Source organism: Hoplias malabaricus, chromosome X2 (genome assembly GCF_029633855.1).
Source record: "Hoplias malabaricus isolate fHopMal1 chromosome X2, fHopMal1.hap1, whole genome shotgun sequence".
Lineage (NCBI taxonomy): Eukaryota > Metazoa > Chordata > Actinopteri > Characiformes > Erythrinidae > Hoplias > Hoplias malabaricus.
Window position 1 is genome coordinate 3,542,695 of NC_089819.1, and position 24,095 is coordinate 3,566,789.

At 40.1% G+C, this 24,095-nt stretch overlaps 2 protein-coding genes across 2 annotated transcripts in view; both read left to right on the plus strand.

The window, feature by feature from the left end:
• Positions 1–5,886: 5,886 nt before the first annotated feature.
• Positions 5,887–6,504, plus strand: LOC136676536 (transmembrane protein 119-like). The gene has a single exon (XM_066653626.1). The coding sequence runs from the start codon at positions 5,887–5,889 to the stop codon at positions 6,502–6,504; it is 618 nt and encodes a 205-aa protein (XP_066509723.1).
• Positions 6,505–19,714: 13,210 nt separating this feature from the next.
• The window catches only part of LOC136677076 (squamous cell carcinoma antigen recognized by T-cells 3-like), a 36,139-nt gene continuing 31,758 nt past the window's right edge, over positions 19,715–24,095 (plus strand). Inside the window, exon 1 of the mRNA XM_066654467.1 lies at positions 19,715–19,924. Coding sequence (XP_066510564.1) covers positions 19,727–19,924 — 198 coding nt within the window. The 5' untranslated portion in view covers positions 19,715–19,726. The remainder of the gene's footprint in view (positions 19,925–24,095) is intronic.

A 24,095-nucleotide genomic window follows, 5' to 3' on the forward strand; every position in this document is an offset into this window, starting at 1 on the left:
CATAGCGAGCTACGATTTTTACTATTATAGCCCCTTTCACACAAGCACGGTAATCTAGAAATATTCTGGTGTTTATCCGGAGTGAACACGACCCGCAACCTTCGTCCCGGACCTTACCCGGACTTTTAATACTCATATTTTGGCTGTTGCAATATGTATCTTCGGTGGCACGTTGGTGCAGCAGGTAGTGTCGCCGTCACCCAGCTCCCGGGACCTGGAGGTTGTGGGTTGAAGTCCAGCTCTGGGTGACTGTCCGTGAGGAGTTTGGTGTGTTCTCCCCATGTGTCCATAGGTGTGACTGTGTGTCGCCCTGTGAAGGACCGGCGCCCCCTCCAGGTCGTCCCGGACCTTACCCGGATTTTACGCTCCTCACGCCCTAGTAAATGTTCCGGGTAAAGTCCGAGTCAGAGCATGTGAGAATGGTGCTGAAAATGTTCTGGGGTTTCTCCAGCACTCCGTACAATCACTGTGCGCCACGCCTAAAATTCCCATTTCATCTCTCGCTGCGAGGTGCATGTGTGAACGACCACTCCGGGACACCTCCGAACCCCGATACTCCTTAGTTTCTCTCGACGTTCTCCGGAGCTCATGTGTGAAAGTGGCATAGGGCTCGAGAAGGATAAAGTCCAGATAAAGTCCGGGACGAATGGTGCGGGTGGTCGCGTTCACACACACAGCTCCGCCCGGTAAACACCGGAACATATCCGGATTACCGCGCATGTGTAAAAGAGGCATTAGCTACAGCTGCATTGTGGGCGGAGTTTTTGCCCTCGAAATCACACTTGAATTACACTTCAGCGTTCAAACACTCAAAGAACACTTGTGTGTCTTAAAATGTAATTTGGGAGCCGTTTCAGACACCGCCACAGTGTATAAGCACATACTTTGTTTGTAATAGTGGCCAGTGAAGTGAATTTCAGGATAAAGCTTTCTAAACAAATGCCTAGTGAGTGGTTTTATGTGATGGAGGTTTCCAGTAATGTGGCCAGCCAGTAGAAGTGCAGTGGAAACGTTTCTAATAAAGTGGCCAAGGAATGGAACTCGTGGAAATAGAAGGCAGCTAGTGGATTCCAAATAAAGTGACCAGAGACGGCAAGCGGTTCCTAAGAGAAACTGCACTTTATTAGAAACTTCTACCTTGAAATACTGCTCATTGGCCACTTTATTAGAAACCTCTGTGGTGTGTCTAATTGAGTGGACCGTAGTGTCTCATACAGATTAAAAGAACACTAGGTAATATTTGGGATTTTTGCTCCTCGTGCTCCCCCTAGTGGAAATAATTTTTACTCTCACTGTACTGAACTCAATAGCAGAGGTGAAATGAGGAGGGTAATGTCCCCTCTCCCACTGATTTCAGTACAGTGCTGTAAAAATGAATTCCACTAGGGGGAGTTCCACGATATAGTGCAGTTTCTGCACTTCTGAGCCCAGAATTGCAACAAGAAAGACTCTTCTCACTATTACAGCCCAGTTTAGCATCACAATGATATTTAAACTGTGATTTTAATGTATAAATATTATGTTCCTTTAAATACAAAACACACAGGGGCGGTTTTCTAGACAGGGATTTAGCCTAGTCCTGGTTTGAATTGTGATTTTCCATCATTTCAGACAGACATAGTCCTGGCTGGGACACAAGCCTGTGTGTGTACTGAGTTGTTCAAATTGTACTGAGATGTATATTGTGCAAGTTTCTTGACTGTACACGCAGAAATATAAATGAGCTGCAGAAATAGGCCTATGTAAGTATAGGGTATCTCTCTCTCTCTCACACACACACACACACAGATGGCACACTGCCCTCTCTTTGCTGTGGTGAGAGGGCCGAAGCCAAATTACAAAGCATACCCAGGCTTGCTCTGTCCCCACCCCAAATAAGTAATGACCTGCAGTGACCAGAATAGATTTAATGCAGTGTGGCATCTTTATAAACACAGAGAACATTTGCCATAAGGTAGTGGAGAGCGAGGCATTTTGGATTTTTTATGTGTTTTATATTACTCCCTTAACTTCGGCTTTCACTGAAATAATAGCTCGTAGTTCGTGAGAGATACGTTAAGGGCATAATAAATGGTTTCCTCCAACACCCAAAAGTCCAACTGCAAAAATTAAAAGGAGAAAGAGTGAAGTGCACAAACCACTAAACAGAGAAGTTAATTGCTGTTTATAAAATTCTTATTCTTCTATTCTTAAATGAGGCCTCAAGAAAGTCAGTGTTTAGTTTCTGGTGTGAGCTCCTTTAACCAATCACATTTCCATAGGAGTGTTCCAGTAATACATTTAAATATATTGCAATACAGCATTTAACCATTTAATTGTGATATTAGTGTTCTGGCATTGCAGTATGTACAGGTATATCACAATTTTAATATACAGCCTGTTAAGCATGCACTATAATACTAATATTAGTAATCTGTCAATTGCCATATGAGGCAGAATAACTGTAACACAAATATTCAGTTAGATTCTAATACTCATATTTTGGCTGTTGCAATATGTATCTTCGGTGGCACGTTGGTGCAGCAGGTAGTGTCGCCGTCACCCAGCTCCCGGGACCTGGAGGTTGTGGGTTGAAGTCCAGCTCTGGGTGACTGTCCGTGAGGAGTTTGGTGTGTTCTCCCCATGTGTCCATAGGTGTGACTGTGTGTCGCCCTGTGAAGGACCGGCGCCCCCTCCAGGGTGTGTTCCCACGTTGCGCCCAGTGATTCTGGACCCACTGCGACCATGAACTGGATAAATATCTTTATATAGCTGCAATATTAATATTCTGTCCATTGCGCTATATAGCATAACATTATGACCACCTCCTTGTGTTTACACTCACTTCCAGCTCCACTGACCAAACAGGAGCGCTCTACAATTAAAAAAAGAGACTGTAGCCCATCTCTTGCTCTGCAAAGTGCTCCGGTATGTTCAGTAGCAGCACTGTTACTACAGTACTTGTATTCTTGTGTATTGTGTATATAACCATGCAAACACAAATATATTGTTCAGCCCGGATGTGAATGGTTTGAACAAAGCAATCTTTTTCCTGTCAGAGATTCTAAGAAATGAATAAATAGATTTCAGATGATAGGCTTCCTTCCTCTGGCGCACATGACTGCTAAGTCTCTTACCATTCTAATCTTAGAATCTGGACAACAAAACACAGCAGATGCTGCCCACGAGAGCATTGTTTGAAATGCAAATGTTGACAAACTGGCATGTAGTTATCAGCAGAATTCTGTTAAAACGGTAATCTTTCATTTCTAAACTACTTCTGAGATGTAAAGGTGTGTTCATACCCGTGCTCAAACTAATGGGAGGAGAACAGTGGCACACTTCCCACATCCTGACCATGGCAAGTTATCTGCATACAAGCGATAAAAATGTGCTGAGATCTTCTCTAAGAAAAGCCAACACACCCATTGAGAATGAAATCACAGCAGACACTATGTGGCCAAACATTATTGTATAGAACAGAAGTTTGTTCTGCTATACTCTTCTGAGAAGGCTTAAAGCTAGATATCGGAACATTTGACTGCATTCAGTCAGCTTTAGACAGGGCAGGGACTGATGATTAATTCTGGCGCTCTGAAACATCACAACTGTTTTGATTGATGCTGTTACTTAAAGGTGACGTTCACTATTTTAATCAAAAAAACTATATTTTATAAAACTCTGAGGATGTTTTCTCACCATTTGCTAACTCTCCAGTTGGTTTGTATTCGCAAAACTGTGTTTATGAAGCCCCAGTGTCTGTAAATGGGTAAAAAAAAAAAACGTCTCAGTCTGGTTTACAAGCTTTCTCTCTCTCTTTCTCTCTCTCTGCTCATGGCAGAACAACTGCATTTTCAAGGCTTTTGCACCAAAAACAGATCTTCAAACACTAAAAAGCAGGAACTGAGATGAGTATATTTCTGTTCCATAGATGGGTAATATCGACTCATTTTTGCTGTAGCTATTACGTTTATATTAAGATAGAACTCACTCTAAATTCCGGAGAGTGGTAAAGACATGAAAGTAAACACAGACTGTGAAGTGCAACAAACCTAAACAACTCATGTTACAAACGAGTTTTGTGGCAATTCAAACAGTGAATAAAAGCTTACAGACAAGTTCAAATTTAGCTACAAATATCAGTTTTTTCCCCCTTAAACATACTGTTCTGAACATAAAAAAAGAGACAACAGTTTTTCCCCCACCAGTTTTAGAGGATGCCTTTAAAACAACACTGTTCCACTGCTGCGGGCGGCACGGTGGCGCAGCAGGTTAGTGTCGCAGTCACACAGCTCCAGGGACCTGGAGGTTGTGGGTTCGATTCCCGCTCCGGGTGACTGTCTGTGAGGAGTTGGTGTGTTCTCCCGCGTGGGTTTCCTCCGGGTGCTCCGGTTTCCTCCCACAGTCCAAAAACACATGTTGTAGGTGGATTGGCGACTCGAAAGTGTCCGTAGGTGTGAGTGTGTGAGTGAATGTGTGTGTGTCTGTATTTGCCCTGTGAAGGACTGGCGCCCCCTCCAGGGTGTATTCCCGCCTTGCGCCCAATGATTCCAGGTAGGCTCTGGACCCCCCACGACCCTAAATTGGATAAGTGGTTACAGAGAATGGATGGGATTTTGAGCAGTGGAACATCCATCCATCCAGTGTCGTGCCTCCTACCTCCTACCACCAACATGACACTGGGCATAGTGACCTTAAGCTCTGTACAAGCTGTGAACTGAATATATGATGTCCATAATGGGAACATTTTGATTCTGTATATCACCATGTGTTTTCAATATTATATATCTCATAGAAAAGCAGAAATATATATTGTATAATATATGTAAATATATTATATTTTCTGTAATATTTTTTTATTAGGTTTGCATTTTTTTTATTTTTATTTTTTGGTAATGTATAATTGAATTTTAAAATTCAAACATTCTCCTGACCTTTTATCATTTTATGGTAACTGTTGCATAGTATTAAGAATGACGAATGTCATTATATTCAACAAAAAATAACCTTTTTGTCAAATACATATATAAATATATATACATATATAATATAAAGAATTTTTGTCAATGCATTCGTTATGAGCTTCATACTGGAAAAAAACATTTGTTTTGGTTTTGGGGATTTCAAAGTTGGTGATTGTGAATGTAACATATTAATACATCATTTGTAGATCAGTTACCATAAAATGATCAAAGAGTAGGAAATGAGTGAATTGTCAATTAAAATATTCATTCATTCATTATCTGTAACCCTTATCCAGTTCAGGGTCGCGGTGGGTCCAGAGCCTACCTGGAATCATTGGGTGCAAGGCGGGAACACACCCTGGAGGGGGCGCCAGTCTTTCACAGGGCAACACACACACACTCACTCACTCACACCTACGGACACTTTGGAGTCACCAATCCACCTGCCAACGTGGGTTTTTTGGACTGTGGGAGGAAACCGGAGCACGCAGAGGAAACCCACGCAGACACGGGCAGAACACACCAACTCCTCACAGACAGTCACCCGGAGCGGGAATCGAACCCACAACCTCCAGGTCCCTGGAGCTGTGTGACTGCAACACTACCTGCTGCGCCACCGTGCCACCCTCAATTAGAATATGTTACACAAAAGTGCTTTAAAATGTATTTGTACACTTAATACGATATATGGGTGGTGCAAGAGAGAATCTCGCTGTCACACAGCTCCAGGATCCTCCCTCCCTCCCTGACATGCTATTGTTCTGATTATGATTATATTTGTTTTTTTAAACATAATGTATTGTTTTACTGCTGAAAATAGCTGATTGTTACTGTTATTGTCCTGACTCCAGTTTAGGTGTAGACGAGCGCCATGTCATCTTCAGGGTTTCACCAACTTACCTGCATCCTCCTCCTTGCCCTCTTGGGATGGAGCTGTTCCAGCATGGCTTTCCCTTTCAACATGTCCATGGAAGGCAGCGGGGATGAACAGGAACTGATCTTCCCCACATCGCATAGCACACAAGGCCCACCTGCATCACTTCCATCCTCCTCTCCTCCACCAAGCATTACCACCACTTTCATCCGCCTTAAGGATTTCCTGTTCAATCGGGTGGTGGACTTTCTGCGCAACAACCTGCTCCTCATCATCGTCGTAACATCACTGCTTGTCGTCATTGTCTTCATCGTGTGTTGTGCTTCGGCCATGAGCCACAAGCGCAAGCTTGAGGCCTACTACCCGCCCAAGAAGCGCGTGCCTCGGAAGTATACAACAAACCCTGGGCAGGATAGACCACAGCAACAGCAAGCCCTTCCAGACCACAAGCCCCAGGGAACCACAAGCTACCTTCGCACTCCTTCCAAGGCTCTAGTGGGAGAAAAGGAGGGCAAGGACCCCAGGCCCAAGCCACAAGAGGCGGCAAAACCCGCTGAGGAAGTGGAAGAGGTGGAGGTACCGAAGGAAGAGGAGAAGAAGAAGAAGACGGAGGTGCCAATGCCAAGCACTTCAGCAGGAAACGGCCAAGTGCTGGTGTGTACCTGCCACCTGAGGAAGGCTCACTGAGAAGGGGCCAAATGACAGGGGAATGGCATTTGGGATCTAGTGGATTTGTCAGGAATTACACACTTGACTCTTGTCTAACCTGTAAGATCAATTGTTCAGATGTTTCTGTTGCTCTGGGAAACATCATGAGACGGATCATATTAGGGCTTTGAGGTCATCTGCTTTTGGGTTGCCACTTACTTGGGTGAATTTGAATATTATCTGCCCAAATTCATTACATATTTACCTGGATCATGTGTGTTTTTCCTGTTTCCCCGTTGTTGAAATTAACTTTAAGCTGTGTTCACCATCTGGAGATACAGATAGGTCTTACCTTACTGTTCCTCCTAGAGTTCTGTTTAACTTGTACTTGTGAAACTTCTCAGACCAAAACAGCAGATCCAGGATCAGTCTTTATTGTTAACCTGAATCAGCACTCTTTTTCTGAGAGGCTTGACAAGTACTTTGTGTTTGAAACAAAGAGAGTGGCAAAGATACTTGTTTTCGAGATACAGAGCCAGATAAGGTACCCGATTCCAGTCCAAGGACTTCCATTTTCTGCACATTTTTGCATTCTCCTCTCACTACTACACCTGACCCAGACCGCAAAAAGATTAACAATACAAATCCATGGTGTTACATGAGACAAAGCACAAAAAAGTGCACAGGGTGGGACCACCTTAGACGAATCTTGTTCTTTTACAGAGCAACTTTTTCGGTAATTCTGCCCAACCCTGCTTCTGGAGATCTGCTTCCCTAAGGAGGTTATTACCAACCCTAAATTAACACACCTACCTCTGATGTTCTTATATATGTTCCTCACAATTAAGCGGATTAAGGGTGTTAAATTAGGACTGTTTCCTGAAGTCTGTAGTTCAGATCCAGATACTTCTTTGGTAATAGATGTTATCTCAGGACAACTCATTTAACATTTGCTGCTAGATTTTTCTACCACACGTGCCCTACGAAAAAAAAAGCCCTCTATTCCATGCTGTTTAACCGTCTGGTGTGGGCTACCATTTATAAAACAACCAAAACAATCCAGTAATGCAAGTTTAATCCCTAATGGTGCCATTCAAGACAAGGAGTACAAATGTGCACAATTGGCATGTATTTGTGTGTTGTGTTTTGGGAATTAACATAGTTTAGCTGCATGCGTTCAGACAGATGAGTATAGTTCTTTAATTTCTTGTTGCGCCATGTGGTATTCACATGATTCTTTTGTTGGCCATTAATCCAAGAAAAGTTTGGACCTTTTCAAGGAACAATGACTTAATTTTACAAGCTGCCATTGTGAGTTGGATTAACCCTTTGGGGTCTAAGGACATTTTCTCAATTTTCTGAAATTTGCCTTTAAAGCACTTGTATTATAATATATTACCCACATGTTTTATATAAAAATGTTTAGAACAGTCTCAACTCTCTCATTAAGAGAGGCCTATGTCACCTAGAGAATTTTATGAAGAGATAATCTGTCTCTAACCCTGAAAAATCCAATTTACTCATGCGGATGGATTGTTTTGGTGATTGAAAAAGTTTTATCAGAGTCTTAAAAACAAGCGTCCACCAGTTAGACACGGCGAGAGGCAGAGGAGGAGTGTCTCAAGCTTATACAGAAGCTGGTAACTCGGGATGTACAGTATCGCGTACTGCCGTGATAACACACAATCGAAAGAGCAGTTTCTGCACATTCACGGAGTGTTTAAACTGTATTTCTGCGCTGTGTTATTGCTAAGATATTAATAGAAACATCACGAATGGTTGTATTTGATGCGCCGGCATGTTCTTTGACCCCAGCGGGTTAAAACAAATCACTGCTCTAGATTGGAGATTTTACAAATTCCTAATTAGTGCTGGATGTCTGCATCTCTTAGTGATTGACAAGTCTCTGTGGCCAATTGGCAGTCTGCAAGGATTACACGTCATGATTTAGTCCCAACTCGTCTCTTTTAGAACCACAAGTGAGCGGGTCATAAAAAAAATTTTGTTCCAGGTGCCAATTTTTTTTTTTTTTTTTTTTTTTTTTTTTTAAACCAGTTATGTTATTAGAAGTTATTAGATAGTGTTATTTCACAACAGCTAACCGGGGTAGTCCTAGTTAACAGGAGTAATATAGTTACAAAGACAGGGCGAAATCTTAGTTGTTACCCACTCATAAATGTCAGATTTAACGAAAACATAAGGAGGAGGATTCTTAGTTTCTGGACCTGAATTACCCACCTCTGGCTAAACTATTCAGGAGCAGAGTTGGGCACTCACAGGATGACTTGCAAACCTGAAGCCAATCGTTAGTACTCGTAGCATAAACTATACTTAACCATTGTGTGATAATTTTGGAGTTGAGGAACATGAGTGTACTTTGCCTTTCCATTTCAGTGACTTGAAAAATCTTTTATCTGTTAACAGTGATTTTGCTTTCAGTATTCAGTCTGTTTGAAACGGTATTGTTTTGTGAAGAGGTTTTTGGCAACTCTAAGTTATATCCATTATCTCTGTTGAAAGTCAGCCATTTGTTCTATATTAGATGTATTTTAACATACTGTTTGTTATATTAAAACATTTTTCAGATGAGAACTGTGTATTCTGTGTAGTCTGTTCTGTGAGGAATAACACAAATCATCTTCATATAACCAGATCCCCTTTATTAGAAACCCCTACACTTTCTCCTATAGGTCCACCTTGTTTGGCCTACAGTTCAGAGGGAAGGGAGTTTGGGTTGAACATACAGTGTAACTAACAAAAATGCCAGTTTTCTATTTTTTAATTTTCTATTTAATTTTTAATGTAAATGTGATGAGGTCAGTGAATTGGACCCATCACCAAGACTGGAATATACATTAAGGAATGTATCTTGGTATTATTACTTACCTTGTGTTTCAGTTCCTGTTCCTAGGGGAATGGCAGCGAATTTCCTGTCTCTCTTTGTGCTAGCCGAAGGGCCCACGGGGAGGTATAGAGAGGGGGAGGGAAGAGCTGGATTCAGGAACCTGTGAAAGGGAAAAAGCAAATAAGTAAAACCATTAACAAACTATATACATAGATAAACACTTACCAGTGAAGCCGGAATAAGATGTGCGGGGGATATCTGTTAATGGTTATATTAAAGGGAATAAATATCTTCCTGGGAGCAACTTTCTTACCCCTTTGCCAGAGTTGGGTTAGTCCAATTAAGAGAGGGGTGGGGCTAAGTTCCTAAAAAAGAGGGGGATTTGGCTGCAGTAGCCAGGTAAAGGTAGAGGGAACTGCTGTATGGACAAACTGTCTGTTTAGTTCCAACGCGCTCGTTTTCATTTCTTTTCGGGTACCTCTCTCATTGTGACATCATCACGTGTGCTACGTTTGAATAAATTCTCACGGAAAGAGTTCATTTGAGTCCTGCCTGCTCCTTGCTGAGTGAACCCACATTTCTTCATCCGTACCCTCCACACTATAATTTTAACATCCATTCCACAGTAAACTTATCACAATGCTTGTATAATGTTGATTTCAGTGAGACCTAGTACTCCGGTCTGGAAGGTGGTGTGTAAACTTAGATCTGGTGAATGTACCAGCACACTCTGTTCTGTTTTTTTCCAAAGGCCTCTGAGCAAAGCGGCAGAAAAGGCCCCTTGGTCACACAATGTCTGCAATACAGAACTCAATCAATATTTCAGGAGGCCGGTACAAGAGCTTCTGCTCTGTGTGCTGAAAATAGGCTTGGCTCATGTCTGAATTGAGATGCTTAGATTTTACTCTCACATCTCAGTTCAGTTAAAACAGAAATTTATAAACGGCATTGTTCATTTAAAATATGTGAAGAAAGCGATACAAACATAGAAGAATGGCAGGATGTAGGTTGTTTACATGGTGATGATTACAAAATCTGAAAAACATATAAAATGGCAAAGAAGATGAGAACTATTTGACCAATCAGATAAAAGTCCAAGAGAACAAAATTGGGGGCAACACCAAGGAATGAACTTGCAGTCTCTGAATGACAGAATCAACATTTATACAGTTGCTATTGCCAATATTAGAATAAATGTTGATGTGACAGTGTCATAAAATTTTGGAAATTGTACATTTTTACATTATACACTGATCAACTATAATAATATGACCACCTCCTTGTTTCTACACACACTATCCATTCTCTCCATACAGGAGGACTCTGTAGTTTTACAATTACAGACCGTAGGCCACCTGTTGTTCTGTATACATTGTTTTCCCACTTTTACCCTGTTCTTCAATGGTCAGGACCACCACAGGACCACCACAGAGCAGGTATGATTTGGGAGGTGGATCGCTCTCAACACTGCAGTGACACAGACGTGGTGGTGGTGGTGGTGTTCATGTGTGTTGTGCTGGTATGAGTGGATCTAGTGCAGGTAGCACTAGATTTAGATTTAGAATATATACATTTGATGTTCTGTTAGAAATATATAATGTACTAGATTCAGTAATTTTATGACATCTATACGGCACTATGTAGGGAGTATTGAGTGATTTGAGATTTGGGTTTCTCTCATGCTCTGTGGTGTTTTAAAATCTGTCTTTAAGAGGTACCATGGCCCCATACTAATAATGCAACCCTTTTGGAGATGGAGATATTTTCAAAAATGAATAGAGGAAAATCACTGTTCAGAGTCACAGTAATCGCTCAATAATTCAATAATTTTCATTTGACCGTATTAGTTCTCTGTAGACTGATTGGCAAATTAGGTTAGAAATGCAAATAAGAGGTACACTGCCATGGCACAAGGCCAAGTGTTGGCAACTTCTAGTTACCCAAAAAAGGAAACCTTGATAGAATGTCTGCGCTCCTAGTGAAAGCTGCAACCGGAGCCCAGAAAAGGCCTCAGCTCCAGCTCAAGTTGCCCTGCTTTTGTGTTCAGGGTGCTGAATTATTCCGGGAATCTGCCATCCTTTCACTCTCGCCTTTGTAGCAAAGAATGGAACACCCATGTCTCACATGCCGACCCCCCCCCAAAAAAAAAAAAAACACTGGCAGCATGATCTTGATTTTGACTGTATGTCTAACATATGGCTTTCTGAGGTCTCCCAGTGCTTTGGCAGAAGGTGGACTTCATTAATCAAAATGTACTACACTGACATTTGATACAGTTACAGATGCAACTATAGATTAAGTAATTTGGAGAAAAGCACAGACCACCTTATTGGCTTTAGGCACTCGTGTCAGCGGGAAAAGCAACTGGATAATGCAATTAATTCACATGGTGAAGAAGACACAGAACATGTAAGGCAACACCCTTAGGTCTGCCATTAAATTTTGATGGGCCCTTGCCCAGAATTCTCCAGGTGGCCGCAGAGCTCTGCAGTTTCTGGAAGGAGCTTCACAGAGCCAGGGGGTAATGATTGAGATGTTTTGAGAGACAGGAAACAGAGCAGCAAGAGAATGGTGAGTGATCCTTTGGGGAACTTTGTCACTCATGCTGTAGAGTTGGTGTGTGTTGTTTAGGAAGATAAGGATCAGGACGAGAGATACAAGAAAAGAAGCTAGATACCAAGTCTAAGTAACTGATTTATGTCAAGTTATGTCACAGCTGACATGTCCTATGGTTTATCCTCTCCACCCTCAGTGAGCCATGCATCCTTGCTTCTTCTTGCTGTTGCTCCTCTCTCTGCGTCCTTGCCATTCGATCTTCTCTCCCTGCCCTGCAGGCTGCTGCTGTCCACGGCCAGGTGTGCTAGTCCTTTGCGAGTCCTTGGGTCTTCATGCTCTCCCTCGTTCCGTCCCTTTGACTACTTCAGCCTTGTCCGTGGCATGGAACCGCCTCTGCAATGTGGACAACATCCTGCAACACTATTCCAGTTTGCAGGAACTGAGCCTCAGTCATAACTGGTTGGATCGCTTCCCTCGTGGGCTTCCGTCAAGCCTGGAGAGCCTGCAGCTTGGGGAAAACCGTATCACATACATCACAGCAGGGGCCCTGAGGCATCTGGGCAACCTCACAAGGCTGGAATTGGAAAACAACCGTATACGGGCCATCCAGCCAGGGGCACTCTTGGGCATGGGCCGGCTGAAGATGCTGTCACTGAAGGGGAACAAACTGACCAGCTTGCCTCTGCACCTGCCATCGTCACTAACTCACCTGGACGTGTCAGCCAACTGCATCTCAACACTGGACCTGGCTTCACTGGTCACTTTGGTCAACCTCCAAGTGCTAAAGATCAACAGCAACTGCTTGCGGTCTGTACCCGATCATGCCTTTGATGGACTACCACGCCTACGCTCTGTCGAGCTGGCCAATAACCTGTGGGTCTGCGAATGTGATATCATGTATCTCTACAGGTGGTTGCTCATGGATAGGTTAAGGATGGCAGTGGATCTCGTGTGTACCGCCCCTCTGCACCTGGCGCACAAGCTGCTCCTGACCCTGTCCATCATGGCCATCTGCCCCAAGGTCCTGAAGCCAAGCGAGAGATCAGCTCTACTTAACATGACGGCAGCTTCTGGCAGAGTAATGCAGAGGCACTCCAAAGAGCAAATAACAGAGAATCTACCTTCAGAGGAACTTTCAGATCCTCCCGCCAGCATACCCAGAACATTAAGACATTCTTGTAGGAACTTGACTCTGAACTCAAACAGGACACGCTACTCGGTCTCCACTAATCACCCTGCTTCAATGTCTTATTTCAGGTCAAACAAATCCTCTTCAGCAGGACTTAGCTATGAACAGTGTTTATTACTAAACTCCACTTATCTTGTCCCGCAGTCAACCCAGATGCCATACAGCCCTGCCCCAGAACAGGAACCTGAGTGTACAGACAATAGGGACAATCTCCAGACTGCTGTCTCTAGGACTGCAGTCCCTGTAGACCTATCTTCCCCTACAAGTGACACTGGAATGCATATTGGTGCAACTTCTCAAACTCTGGCCCAAACTGGCGATACAGTGATGATTGCGTTACTTTCTGTGCTGTGTGTGCTAACAGGGCTTCTGGTGGTAACTGTATTTCTGCTTCTGAAAAGCCTCTTGTGGAGAAATCAGGTAATAGTTCCACTACCATCCTCACTGAGCAGTCAAAGGAATGCGAGTTCTTGACGTTAGCCAACTACAGACTATGATGTCCAGTGAAGTTTCTGATGAGCACTTCTCAAGCTAATTTCACACCAGATGGTGTAAACATGCCACATGCAATACACTGGTATATTAATCAGTGTGACATTTTACACTAACCGGGTGTGCAAATATACTTTGCGTCTATTTTTGATGTGTACCATGTGGCAATTTAGTAGTTTTTATGCAGAAACAGTACAAAATTCAGTACTGCAGAATGTACAATCTAGGCCAACAGACATGTCAGCAAACATATATTTTAAATTGTAGCAGCTTTGTAAGTGTTCAGTCCCTGACCCCTGACCTTGTACAAGTACTAACAGGATGATGTGGCAAATCAGGGTTTTTTTTCCTGGATCTTTTTTTAAATTAAAACTGTGCTTAACTTTAGTCATCATAAACGTTAATTAAGCAATATACAAATAATAAAGACTTCTGTAGATGGTATTATCCAGGAATAAAGCAGGACAAACGTGTACCTGGTGTCTGGTGTGAAAAATCAAGCACTGTGGAATTGTACGGACATTCTTTCCGATGTGAAATTGGCTTCAGTCAGGTTTGAATACAAAAGAGATGCAGGATGAATATTAATATCAAGTCTATAGGAATTCATATAAATGTAAGAATTTTTTTTTTAATTATGGTCATGTACCAGTTTGTAAATTGAACGCTAGTTTTAATCACTAACATACATGCAAGGGGAAGGAGGGTGTGGGGGCAAACAGCACAATTATGATTCATGTTTACAAAGGAAACTGCATTTCTCAAGGACCACACAATATTGTTATATAAATATATTATGATATTGTAATTATGTGAAACATTTGGTTTATAATTTTGTAAATAATTAAACTTGTTTTAAAATGTGAATGAGAACAGTAAAAATCTCACAAGACAAATATTCTGAGGAATTTTATTAAGCTAATCCAATGGAGGACACAGCATCGTTCACTTCCCAGTATTGTTGTGTTGTTTATACACTTTGTGCATTGTGCGTGTATGACTGCATTCCATCAACTGCCATTTTTTTGCAGGACATTTAACATCAGAGAGCAATTCTGAGAAAATAAAAGTAGAAGAAAAAAAATAGAAACCAGCAAATACAAAATATACTAGTGAGATGTAAACAAATATAAATCTTTTTTTGTTTGTTTTTACAAATGGCCTTTTATCTCTTTTACCGTGTTAAAAATAAGCTGGCATACTCAGCATCTTAGTGCCAAGAACATTTTTACTGGTGCAGAGTGTTCAGTGAGACTCTCACTCAACAATTTGAGAATTACCTTTGTACTAATTCACTTTTGGAAAAATCACCCCACATCAGTGTAAGATGCCAACAAGGTCAGAATTATGAAAAAAAAAAAACGTAGTAATAAAGGATCACCAGGAGTTATTGGACTGCTTTTCTGGACAAGTCCAGGCTTGTATTAAATGACACTTCATCTGGGATCTGAGTTTTAGGTGGATACCCTCTAAACGTCCCTACTTTGCCTATGACTTAAGCATTGTCTAGAAAGCAAGCTTTTGTGCGTGATTCAAAAAGACACTGAGGATCAAAACCCACCACCCTTTCATACAGCACTCTTAAAATGAATGCTTAAAAACACTCCTGCAACACAAACATCACTTCATTCAAGCCATCAACACAGCAGATTATCTACATATTCAGTAGGAGGATGACATTGCTGTAGGGATATATGTGGTTTGGGATAAATACAACACACTCTGTGTCATGGCATTCTTCTGCAACTGCGACAGATTTACTGCAATTAATTTCTAGCCTCCGCTACATTCTCCTCATCCTTTTGCTTAAGTCTGTAGTCAGCCAGTGCAGCCTTGATGGCGTCTTCTGCGAGCACTGGAGGAAAATAAACAAAGAAAACTATTAGAAAGCAAAGAATGTGCACAGGATGTTTCCATATTATGAGGACATCGTTATTAAGTTTTTATAGCTAGACGCCACCCTAAACTTGATAAACTGAAATACGACCACCCACCCTCCATGTCAGGCTTAGGCTGACATTCCTTGAAACATACCTATATATATGAAGTTAAAGAGCAGCTCAATACAAATGGCTTTTATAAAGCTAACAGTCTTGTAAAGCTCTTCTCTTAAGCTTACTCGAGCAGTGAAGCTTGACTGGAGGAAGACACAGTTCTTTAGCAATCTCTGTGTTCTTGATTTTTAGAGCTTCATCAACCTAAAGGAGAGCGGAGAGGTCATCGAGATTTAGACATCGTTTAAGAAGGAAAAGAAGTGTTATGGGCATGGATACAAGACACAAGGACCACTTTAGCAGTTATTAATATAGGTTTCTACATACGTAATGGAATCTAAAATACTCCATAACTGAAAGGCAAAAACACAGCAAAGGAATGCCCAACGCTATTACATATGAGTAATGTATAATTTAATCATGTTGTAACTAAAACTAATATTAAAACATGAGGTGACATACCGATTTGCCTTTGACCCATTCTGTTGCCAGGGAACTTGAGGCAATGGCTGATCCACAACCAAAAGTTTTGAATCTGGCATCCACTATCTTTCCTTTGTCATCTACCTGGATCTATTTAAAAAGAAAAAGAAAAAAGTCTCAAAACATTACAAGCCACGTACAGGAGATTCGAGTGCATGGTTTACTTACATTTTTTTAGTGGACAGGTCAAACTCATAACACATACCTGCAGTTTCATAACATCACCACAGGCAGGTGCCCCCACTAAACCTGTCCCCACATTCTTGGAGTTTTTATCCAACGACCCGACGTTTCTTGGGTTCTCATAATGGTCCACCACCTTTAAAATGAATAACTTGAGTTAAAAACAGTACTTTATTTTATAAAAGGTGAGAGACTTAACAAAAATGGCGCATACTATCTATTTTCTTTATATAAATAAATAAACAGTAAGCAAGTTTTCACCCTGTGAAGTGTGTGTTGGCACTATTCCTACTGAACGTCTTGAGTTCCTAAAGAGATTCAGGGAAAGTTTCCAAACAAGATTAGGACTAGACTTAAACTAATCTGCAGTGTCAATGGAAAATCACCATTGAAAATACATTTTAGTCTAGGATTAGCCTTAATCTGAGTCCTGGAAACTGGCCCTTGGTGTTTTATATAATACATTTGTTTTTGTTTAAAATAAAGTCCCTTTAACCCCTGATCTCTAAGCCATGGTTTAAATAAATGTGACAATGCAGATTTGTTTATTTATATATATGTATATAATGTAACTTAAAAAAAGGTGTTAATAGGAATCAGGCATCAGAAATGTCTCTATAACGTTTTCACAAAAATGTATAAAATGAAACATCATGAAAAATTACAACATGGTGTTTTATGATATTTTTGAGATGTATGTATATGGCTGAAAGATACATTTATAAAACTGTAAATCCAAACTATATATTTGCACATACACACACTAGTAATACACTTTATAAATATGTGTAATTATTCTGGTTCTGTACAGTATAAAGTGTTCATAACTGTGTTGTAGACATCATGACCCCAGTTCTTATCATCACCACTGTAAAGAACATTCTTTCTGTGAGGTTCTCCACAATTAATAATTTCTCACCATAATATATATATATTACATCCAACCACCACTGAATCGTGCAGACATTTGGGAGTAAATGGCGGAATCCCCCGTTAAAATTGATATAAATTCATGATTTCAACCTATATCTTCAGTTACATAAGTTAACACTGGTTTGTGACGCTGCCTTGTCAGAAAACAGGAACCGTTAGCTTCTCCTCATCCACATTCCACCTTAAACAGTATACTTTAACTTATGTATCATTTAAGGTGGAACTGAAACACTACTGAGAAATTTACTGTAAATTCGTGTACTGAAATAGATACCTCAAAACAGCTAGAAACAATTCAACAGAAACTACAGCCGAGAATGGAACACAACAAAACCACCTGTGGCTACTTTCTTCCCAAAAGACAGACATTAGCTAATAGTTAAACGTCGTGTGAGATGTCATCTTTTGAAGTGAATATCTGAAATAATACAACCGTCGAATTAAAGTCTATAAACGCTTTAAACCGGCCAGTGTATCCATATATTCGCTTGCAAAACTGTCCTGTATGACATTTTATAAATACACTTACGCTGTAAATTAATAAAAAAATGACTGAGTTCAGTTGTCATTAGCCTCGAGCTAACGACCCAGACAACGACGCAACGTTAGATAACAAGCTACAAAAATAAGTCCATTAAGATACAGTGTGTATTAGGTCTCGAAGAAAGCAGTTAATATATCCACCGACCTTTTTGTGGTAGCAGCAAGCAGCTCTGAGCTCCGGAGTCGACAGAGTTCGATTGAAAAGTCCGAGAGACGAGAAACACTTCCCGACCGAAGACAGCGCCATGTTCACATTGGTTCACAGAGACGGGGACGAATGTATACAGCACTGAGACACGGCGACGCATACAGTCGCCAGGGGGCGCCGTTTCACTCCTACTGTGGTTATGACTTTTAAAGGGGATGTTGTGTCATTCGTTTCGTCCACAGTGCCTATTTAAATATAATTAAGTAAACTAAAACTAAATATACTAAATATAATAATTAAGGCGGAAACGAACTTTAAAAACAAGCAATAATATCTTAAAACACACTCTGTATCTGATGAGTGACCAGAATTATTTGAGTAGAGGGGTAATGCTTTCCCCTCAGGTTGGTCTTTCCTACATATTTTGAAAAACACCATTCCCGGGGTTTGTACAATATGTACTAAATGTAATTGTTTATAATACAATGTATATGAAATAAAATCATAGACTTTCACATGAACGTCTTTCTACCCAGTGGGAAAAAATCAGCCCTAAAACCACTCTTAGCTCCAAACGGTTAGAATGATTCCAGGTAGGCTCTGGACCCACCGTGACCCTGAACTGGATAAGCGGTTACAGATAATGAATTAGTTGAAACAGTTACTGTAAATCCTGGGACCGTCATCTAATATTGAGAATGAAAACTTGGAAAAGATGGTCCCTTTGTGTTTTGTCACAAAACCCTTTTCTTTGTTATGGGGATTTCCATTGCTCCAGAAGCAAGTCCAAGGGTAGGCTTGGGTGGGCAATGCGAACCCAGCGGAATCATGCTCAACTAGAGGAATTATCTGCCCATCCGATATAGTGAAACAAATTAATTGAAAAATATGGCTGGCCGGCGTTTCGTCCCCCACCACACAACCCCCCATTCTCAAAACATTTTGGCACACCCAAATGATCCCAAGGCCCACCCAAAGTTATTGGTGGTATTGCTTCCTTAATCCACAATCATTTCTTTTTTCTTGCAGACATTCTGAGAGCCTGTTGTCTTTACACCACAACTCCAGGTTCCTCTCTGTAGGCTCTGTTAACATTGATAGAAATTAACCTAAAAATCTAAACGTTTTTGTGATGTTTGACAATACAGAGGACTCGTCCTGGTGGGCTGCTCAGAGAGAGATCCAGAGCAGGACATTCTGCTCTGGATCCTGACTGAGGCCTGTTGCTTGGGAAGTCTAAAAGTCAGGTGCAGTTTTATTTGCTGTTCATGTCCCAACATTTGACATATCACATAGTTATGTCTTGTTTTTAGGAACCTGGCATATCTGCAAATAATGCCTAAATTAAAATGTGAAGATAAAAACTCCAACTTATTTAGAAAAATTAAGATGATATTCCTAGAATATAAGATAGGACCAAAATATTTCACAAACATATCAATAAGTGAATATTATTTAAAATTGTTCTCAAATCGTTTGACAAAATCTATATATTAATCTTTTTATATTACTTATTTTAAACATTAAATTATTTTGCTAAACTTCTGAGCTTTAATTTCCTTGACATTGTGACGTTATTTATTAAATGACTTAGAAAATCGATATTTTGAAATAGCAAGTCAACATGATTTCTTCTGCCTGGCGGGAACAAGCAGTTTGCACAATTCCCGCCCCCACTCGTCATGATTGGATAATAAAACCGCGCCTCCTGTGTTCTGATTGGGTGATAGTGCACACTCATAAGCAGTTCTTGTAAATATGAAATGCAAACCAATCCTGTCGCAGGAGGACTGAACACTAAGCCAATCATAGCGCGAAGTGGGTGTGACCTGTGCGAAAAACGGGCGGGTAAAGAACGCACTCTTAATTCTGTTACCAGGCAGATCACTCGCAACATGGCGGCGACTGGAAAGGAAGGGGAGACTCTGTTGGCCGATATCGAGGAGGAGGAGGAGGAGGAGGAGATGGAGCGGGAAATGGAGTCTGAGGACGAGGAGCAGATGCGTGTGGAGAACTCAGAGGACGAGGACGAGGGAGACACGTCCGAGGACGAGCGGGAAAACGAGGCGGAGATCCAGCGCCTGGAGGAGCAGGTTAGTCTTTAGTCTTCAGTGTCCAGAATGAATGGAGGGAATATGAGCTGTTAAGGCTAAAGCTAACAGAGTCAGAATCGGCCACGAATCGGTTCTTCTGAACGGTATTAGTTCCTTAATGTGTTGAACCGATTCGCTTTTCCAACCGTATATCATTTTAGTGTTAATGAAATATGCTCATGTTTGAGCACTTTTGGTCTATGAATATAATGTAATCTAATTATAAAAATGTCGAGATCTTGGCAGGTTTTAGTCCCACCCCTCCATAGAAGATCAAGTCATCTTTGTCAGTATAGCTTTGGGGATTTCTTATGTGCTACAAAACATATGTAGAGCAAATAAGCAGTTAGTGCCATAGCTGAACATTTAAAACTTGCTTTAATACTGCTGTGTTCAAAAGTATATGAGGAGAAAATTCAGACTGTCGGAGATTCCTGCATCATAAACCTAAAGAATTAATTCTGTCAACAAAAGGGGCGTGGATTTTAAGCTGCAAGCGAGTAGCACAGAAGATCAGTGCAGAATAATTAAAGAATGTGTAGAGTTACTCTGAGGTAAAAAGATAAAAAATATATATCCTATTAAAAATAAGTATGTAGTTTTTATGAGAAGCTGTGAGCTTATCTGGGTTTTATCCATAAACCGAACTTTCTTGGTTAAATTACCAATTTAATGGATTTTAAGACAAATGGGGAACAAATATTAAAAATGTATAAAACAATTTCTTTTTTTCTTAAAGCATTTTGGGGTTAAATACAATGTGTAAGTTGTTCTGCAAACTTTAAACTGAATATATATATATTTTCCCCCCGCCGATATGTGTGTAATTTAGTTTAAAAACTGTTTATATTCAAAAAGTGTGCAGAAGTGTGTTGTCTGTGTGTTAAGCTCTATTTACTTTAAAAACCAGACTAACCAGGGACACTCAGACTTACATATGGGGTGAACAATAAGGTAATAATACCACATTATGTGTTCTTTTAGAAATACTTTCATGATACACAATAATATGACAGGGACAAAACACCAGACATGTAACCAAAAGCAAAGGGGAAAAAAAACCAGCAGAAATAATTGAAATTACAGTGTACAATGAATTTTGGGATGCACAAGACTCAACTTATTTATGTCCAGCCTTGACGTTGATGCTTATGATATGTAGAAATTAATAAGACATGTAAGTTTCGTGTGAAAGATTTAAAACCCAGTAAAATGAATTGAATGCAGATGTTTCAGTGCAGTAGCCCAATGATTACCAGTGATTGTGATCTGGGGTAACATAAATACATATTCATTTATTAATTTGAAATATTGAAAATAAATATGTACTTTGGGGGAGGGGTGGGGGTTAGGGTTAAGTGTGGGTTTGGGGTTAGTGTTAGGAAACAGGGTTGTATATTAATGACTCTATGTGCTGACCTAATTCAATTTGTTATATAAATTTATCATATACATTTGTCATGTAAATGTTTAAAAGTCTAATTATCATGTGAGGTTTGTTCTAGTGATCATAAAAATATCGAATTTAATTTAGTAGTATCTGCTGATTGCTTACTTTCAAGTTGTAGGTAATAGTATTCACATTTCTAAGTTAATATAATCTCTCTTTCCTCCCATCTAATAAACCTTTAAAACTCAATCCTGTTCTATCAAGATTTTTCAGTACTAGTGTCTCTATGACTATACAATAATTTCCATTCTCTATCTCCACTTATGAACCACCACTAGCATGCATCCTGAGCTTATTAGAAGGACGCACTGCTTTTTTCCCCCCACTGGTGTCTGCCAGTATATAAACAACACCATGATTTTCACTAAAGTGGGTCTTAAATCGCAAAAGGGTCCATCAGACTTTTTATTAAGTGCACATTTCTACAATAATACAGTAACAATGATTTTAAAAGAAATCATTCTTTTTGGAAGAAATGTACACGACTTTTTATCCAATTCTGCAAAGTTTCTGTTGTTGAATTTGATTCGATTCACTTAATTGAATACTCGAGAAGAGTCGGTTCATTAAACTGACTCGTCCTTCACTAGCGATTGCTAGCTTAGCTCTTAAGGGGTGCGCAGTTGGTGAATATCTTGGAAATGTCACAGTTGGGCTCTGGGGAATTCATAATTCAGTTCTATAATATGTACCAGGGATTGTCTGGTCGTTATTCAACCGCTCCTTGATCAGCTTGAGGAAAAGTTAAGGGGACTTTAGGAGAGGACTAGCAAAACACTGGAGAGAGAGTGTAGCTGATGTTTAGTCCCGAGGCTTCGGCGCGATATGAACTCAAGTGGGTTTTTAACACAAATGGGCTTACGTCTGCGACCATAAATGTTCATTTAGTGATTACTGAATCTCAGGACATATATTATGAAGTGTATTGCACTAGTAAAGAAGCGCTCTCGTTTTATGCTGCCGTTGCAGTTGAACCAACAGTTGGTCAAACTGCGCGCCGTTAACGTGGGTGTGAATTAAGAGAGCAACCTTGGATTTAAAGCTCTTCAGCACAATTAACGATGTATTTAAACCTATTTATTCCCCATTCTGATCAGCTACTCAAAGCACTGTGGCAAAATGTGGAAAGACTAATAAAAATGAAGCCACCGGTTCCTTCTACGTTGCGCAATGTTGTTATTGTTGTAGAGTTTATTCCTCAGATTTGTCACTGTCGCTCCCAGTGGTCAGTTTTCTTGTTGCTTTAAAGTGCCCATATGTTCCATTAAAAATAAACCCCTTCTCAGCTCCAGTTATGATATTTTTGATATGTTCTAGTTCATCAATTGTACTGTATCTTTAAAACTGATGTACTTTTATGTAAATTAACTTTATTTTTAATTTCCTGCTGAAGGGTGCCTCATTCAAAAAGCATTTCTGTTTGAAAAGTTCAGGTGTTACACTGAAAAAAGAGTGGTCCTGAACAGGCAGATATAAGTGTGTTGGTTTTTGTGACAAACTCCCTAAAAAATTGTTTGCATACAATATTAAAATCTTAAAAAAAAAAAACCCAAAAAACAAAGCTTTCCATAATGAGTCCTTTAATGCTACAGAGTAATGTTAGTCTGTGTTTTTTGTACTCGGTTCATTACTTGTTCTAATGGTTCACTAAGACAAAAACAATGAACCGCACCGAGCTTTATGAAGCTCATCACCAAACAGCAGCAATGAGCGCTGTCGTTTGTTAATTATCACGATGTCAACATTTGTGAGAAATAAATGATGCTCTAACTAAATCACTAAATGCTTCTTTTTTGTGGCATTTGTGGGTGTGTTTCAGTCTCAATTTCTACGTAAGTAATACATCTTCAATAAACAAAATGAGGAGAGCACTGAATGAATGCACTGTCTCTCTCTCACTGTGGGACTGGCTTGACTGGGCCCAAGTTAAGGATTAAATCTTGTTTTTGTAATACCAACCCTTAAGTGTGCGCAATATAGACAAACATGATAAGTCAGATATTTTGAAATCTATGTGAAGCATTAAAATACAGAATTTTAGTGTGTTACTGAACAGAAACAAATTCCTAACCTGCACATTGTTTGTTTTTACTGTGAAGTGAAACCAGATTTATTCCAGGTATTTTCCAGGTACAGTAATAGATAATACTTTCTTAAAATAGATAACACATACACAAATTATAATATCACAATGTATTTTGTGCAATGCAAGACTGTATTTCTTGAACAGCCAATAATATTAATACTAATGAAAAATTGTGCAACTTAATAATAAAAAAAACAATTAAACCCCCTTTTTGGTGCGAGTACAAACTTAATATAGCTAGAGCTCAACACCACAGAACCAACATAGCTAACATATCAATCAAAGCATCCAGTATTTCGTAAAACGTTTGTCTATACTGGTCTATACAAAATGTGACTTGTGTGTCCAAAAACCCCATGTGGTAACATTGGCCACGTTTTACATGCAGCCTGATAATACGTTAATAAGCCGGCTAATAGTTGAATCTGAATAGAATGTGTCCATATATACACCTCAATTAGAATAGAGTTGTCTGATTGGGGTCATTCTGATTACATTTTCTATCCAAACGAGGTGTGTAATCCTCTAAATACTCAGTTAAATAGAAGAATGATAGCGATGTAAACACCCACCTGTATCTGATTACACACACTCAATCAGAAATCCTCTGTACATTCTGAGCATGAGCTGAGCTT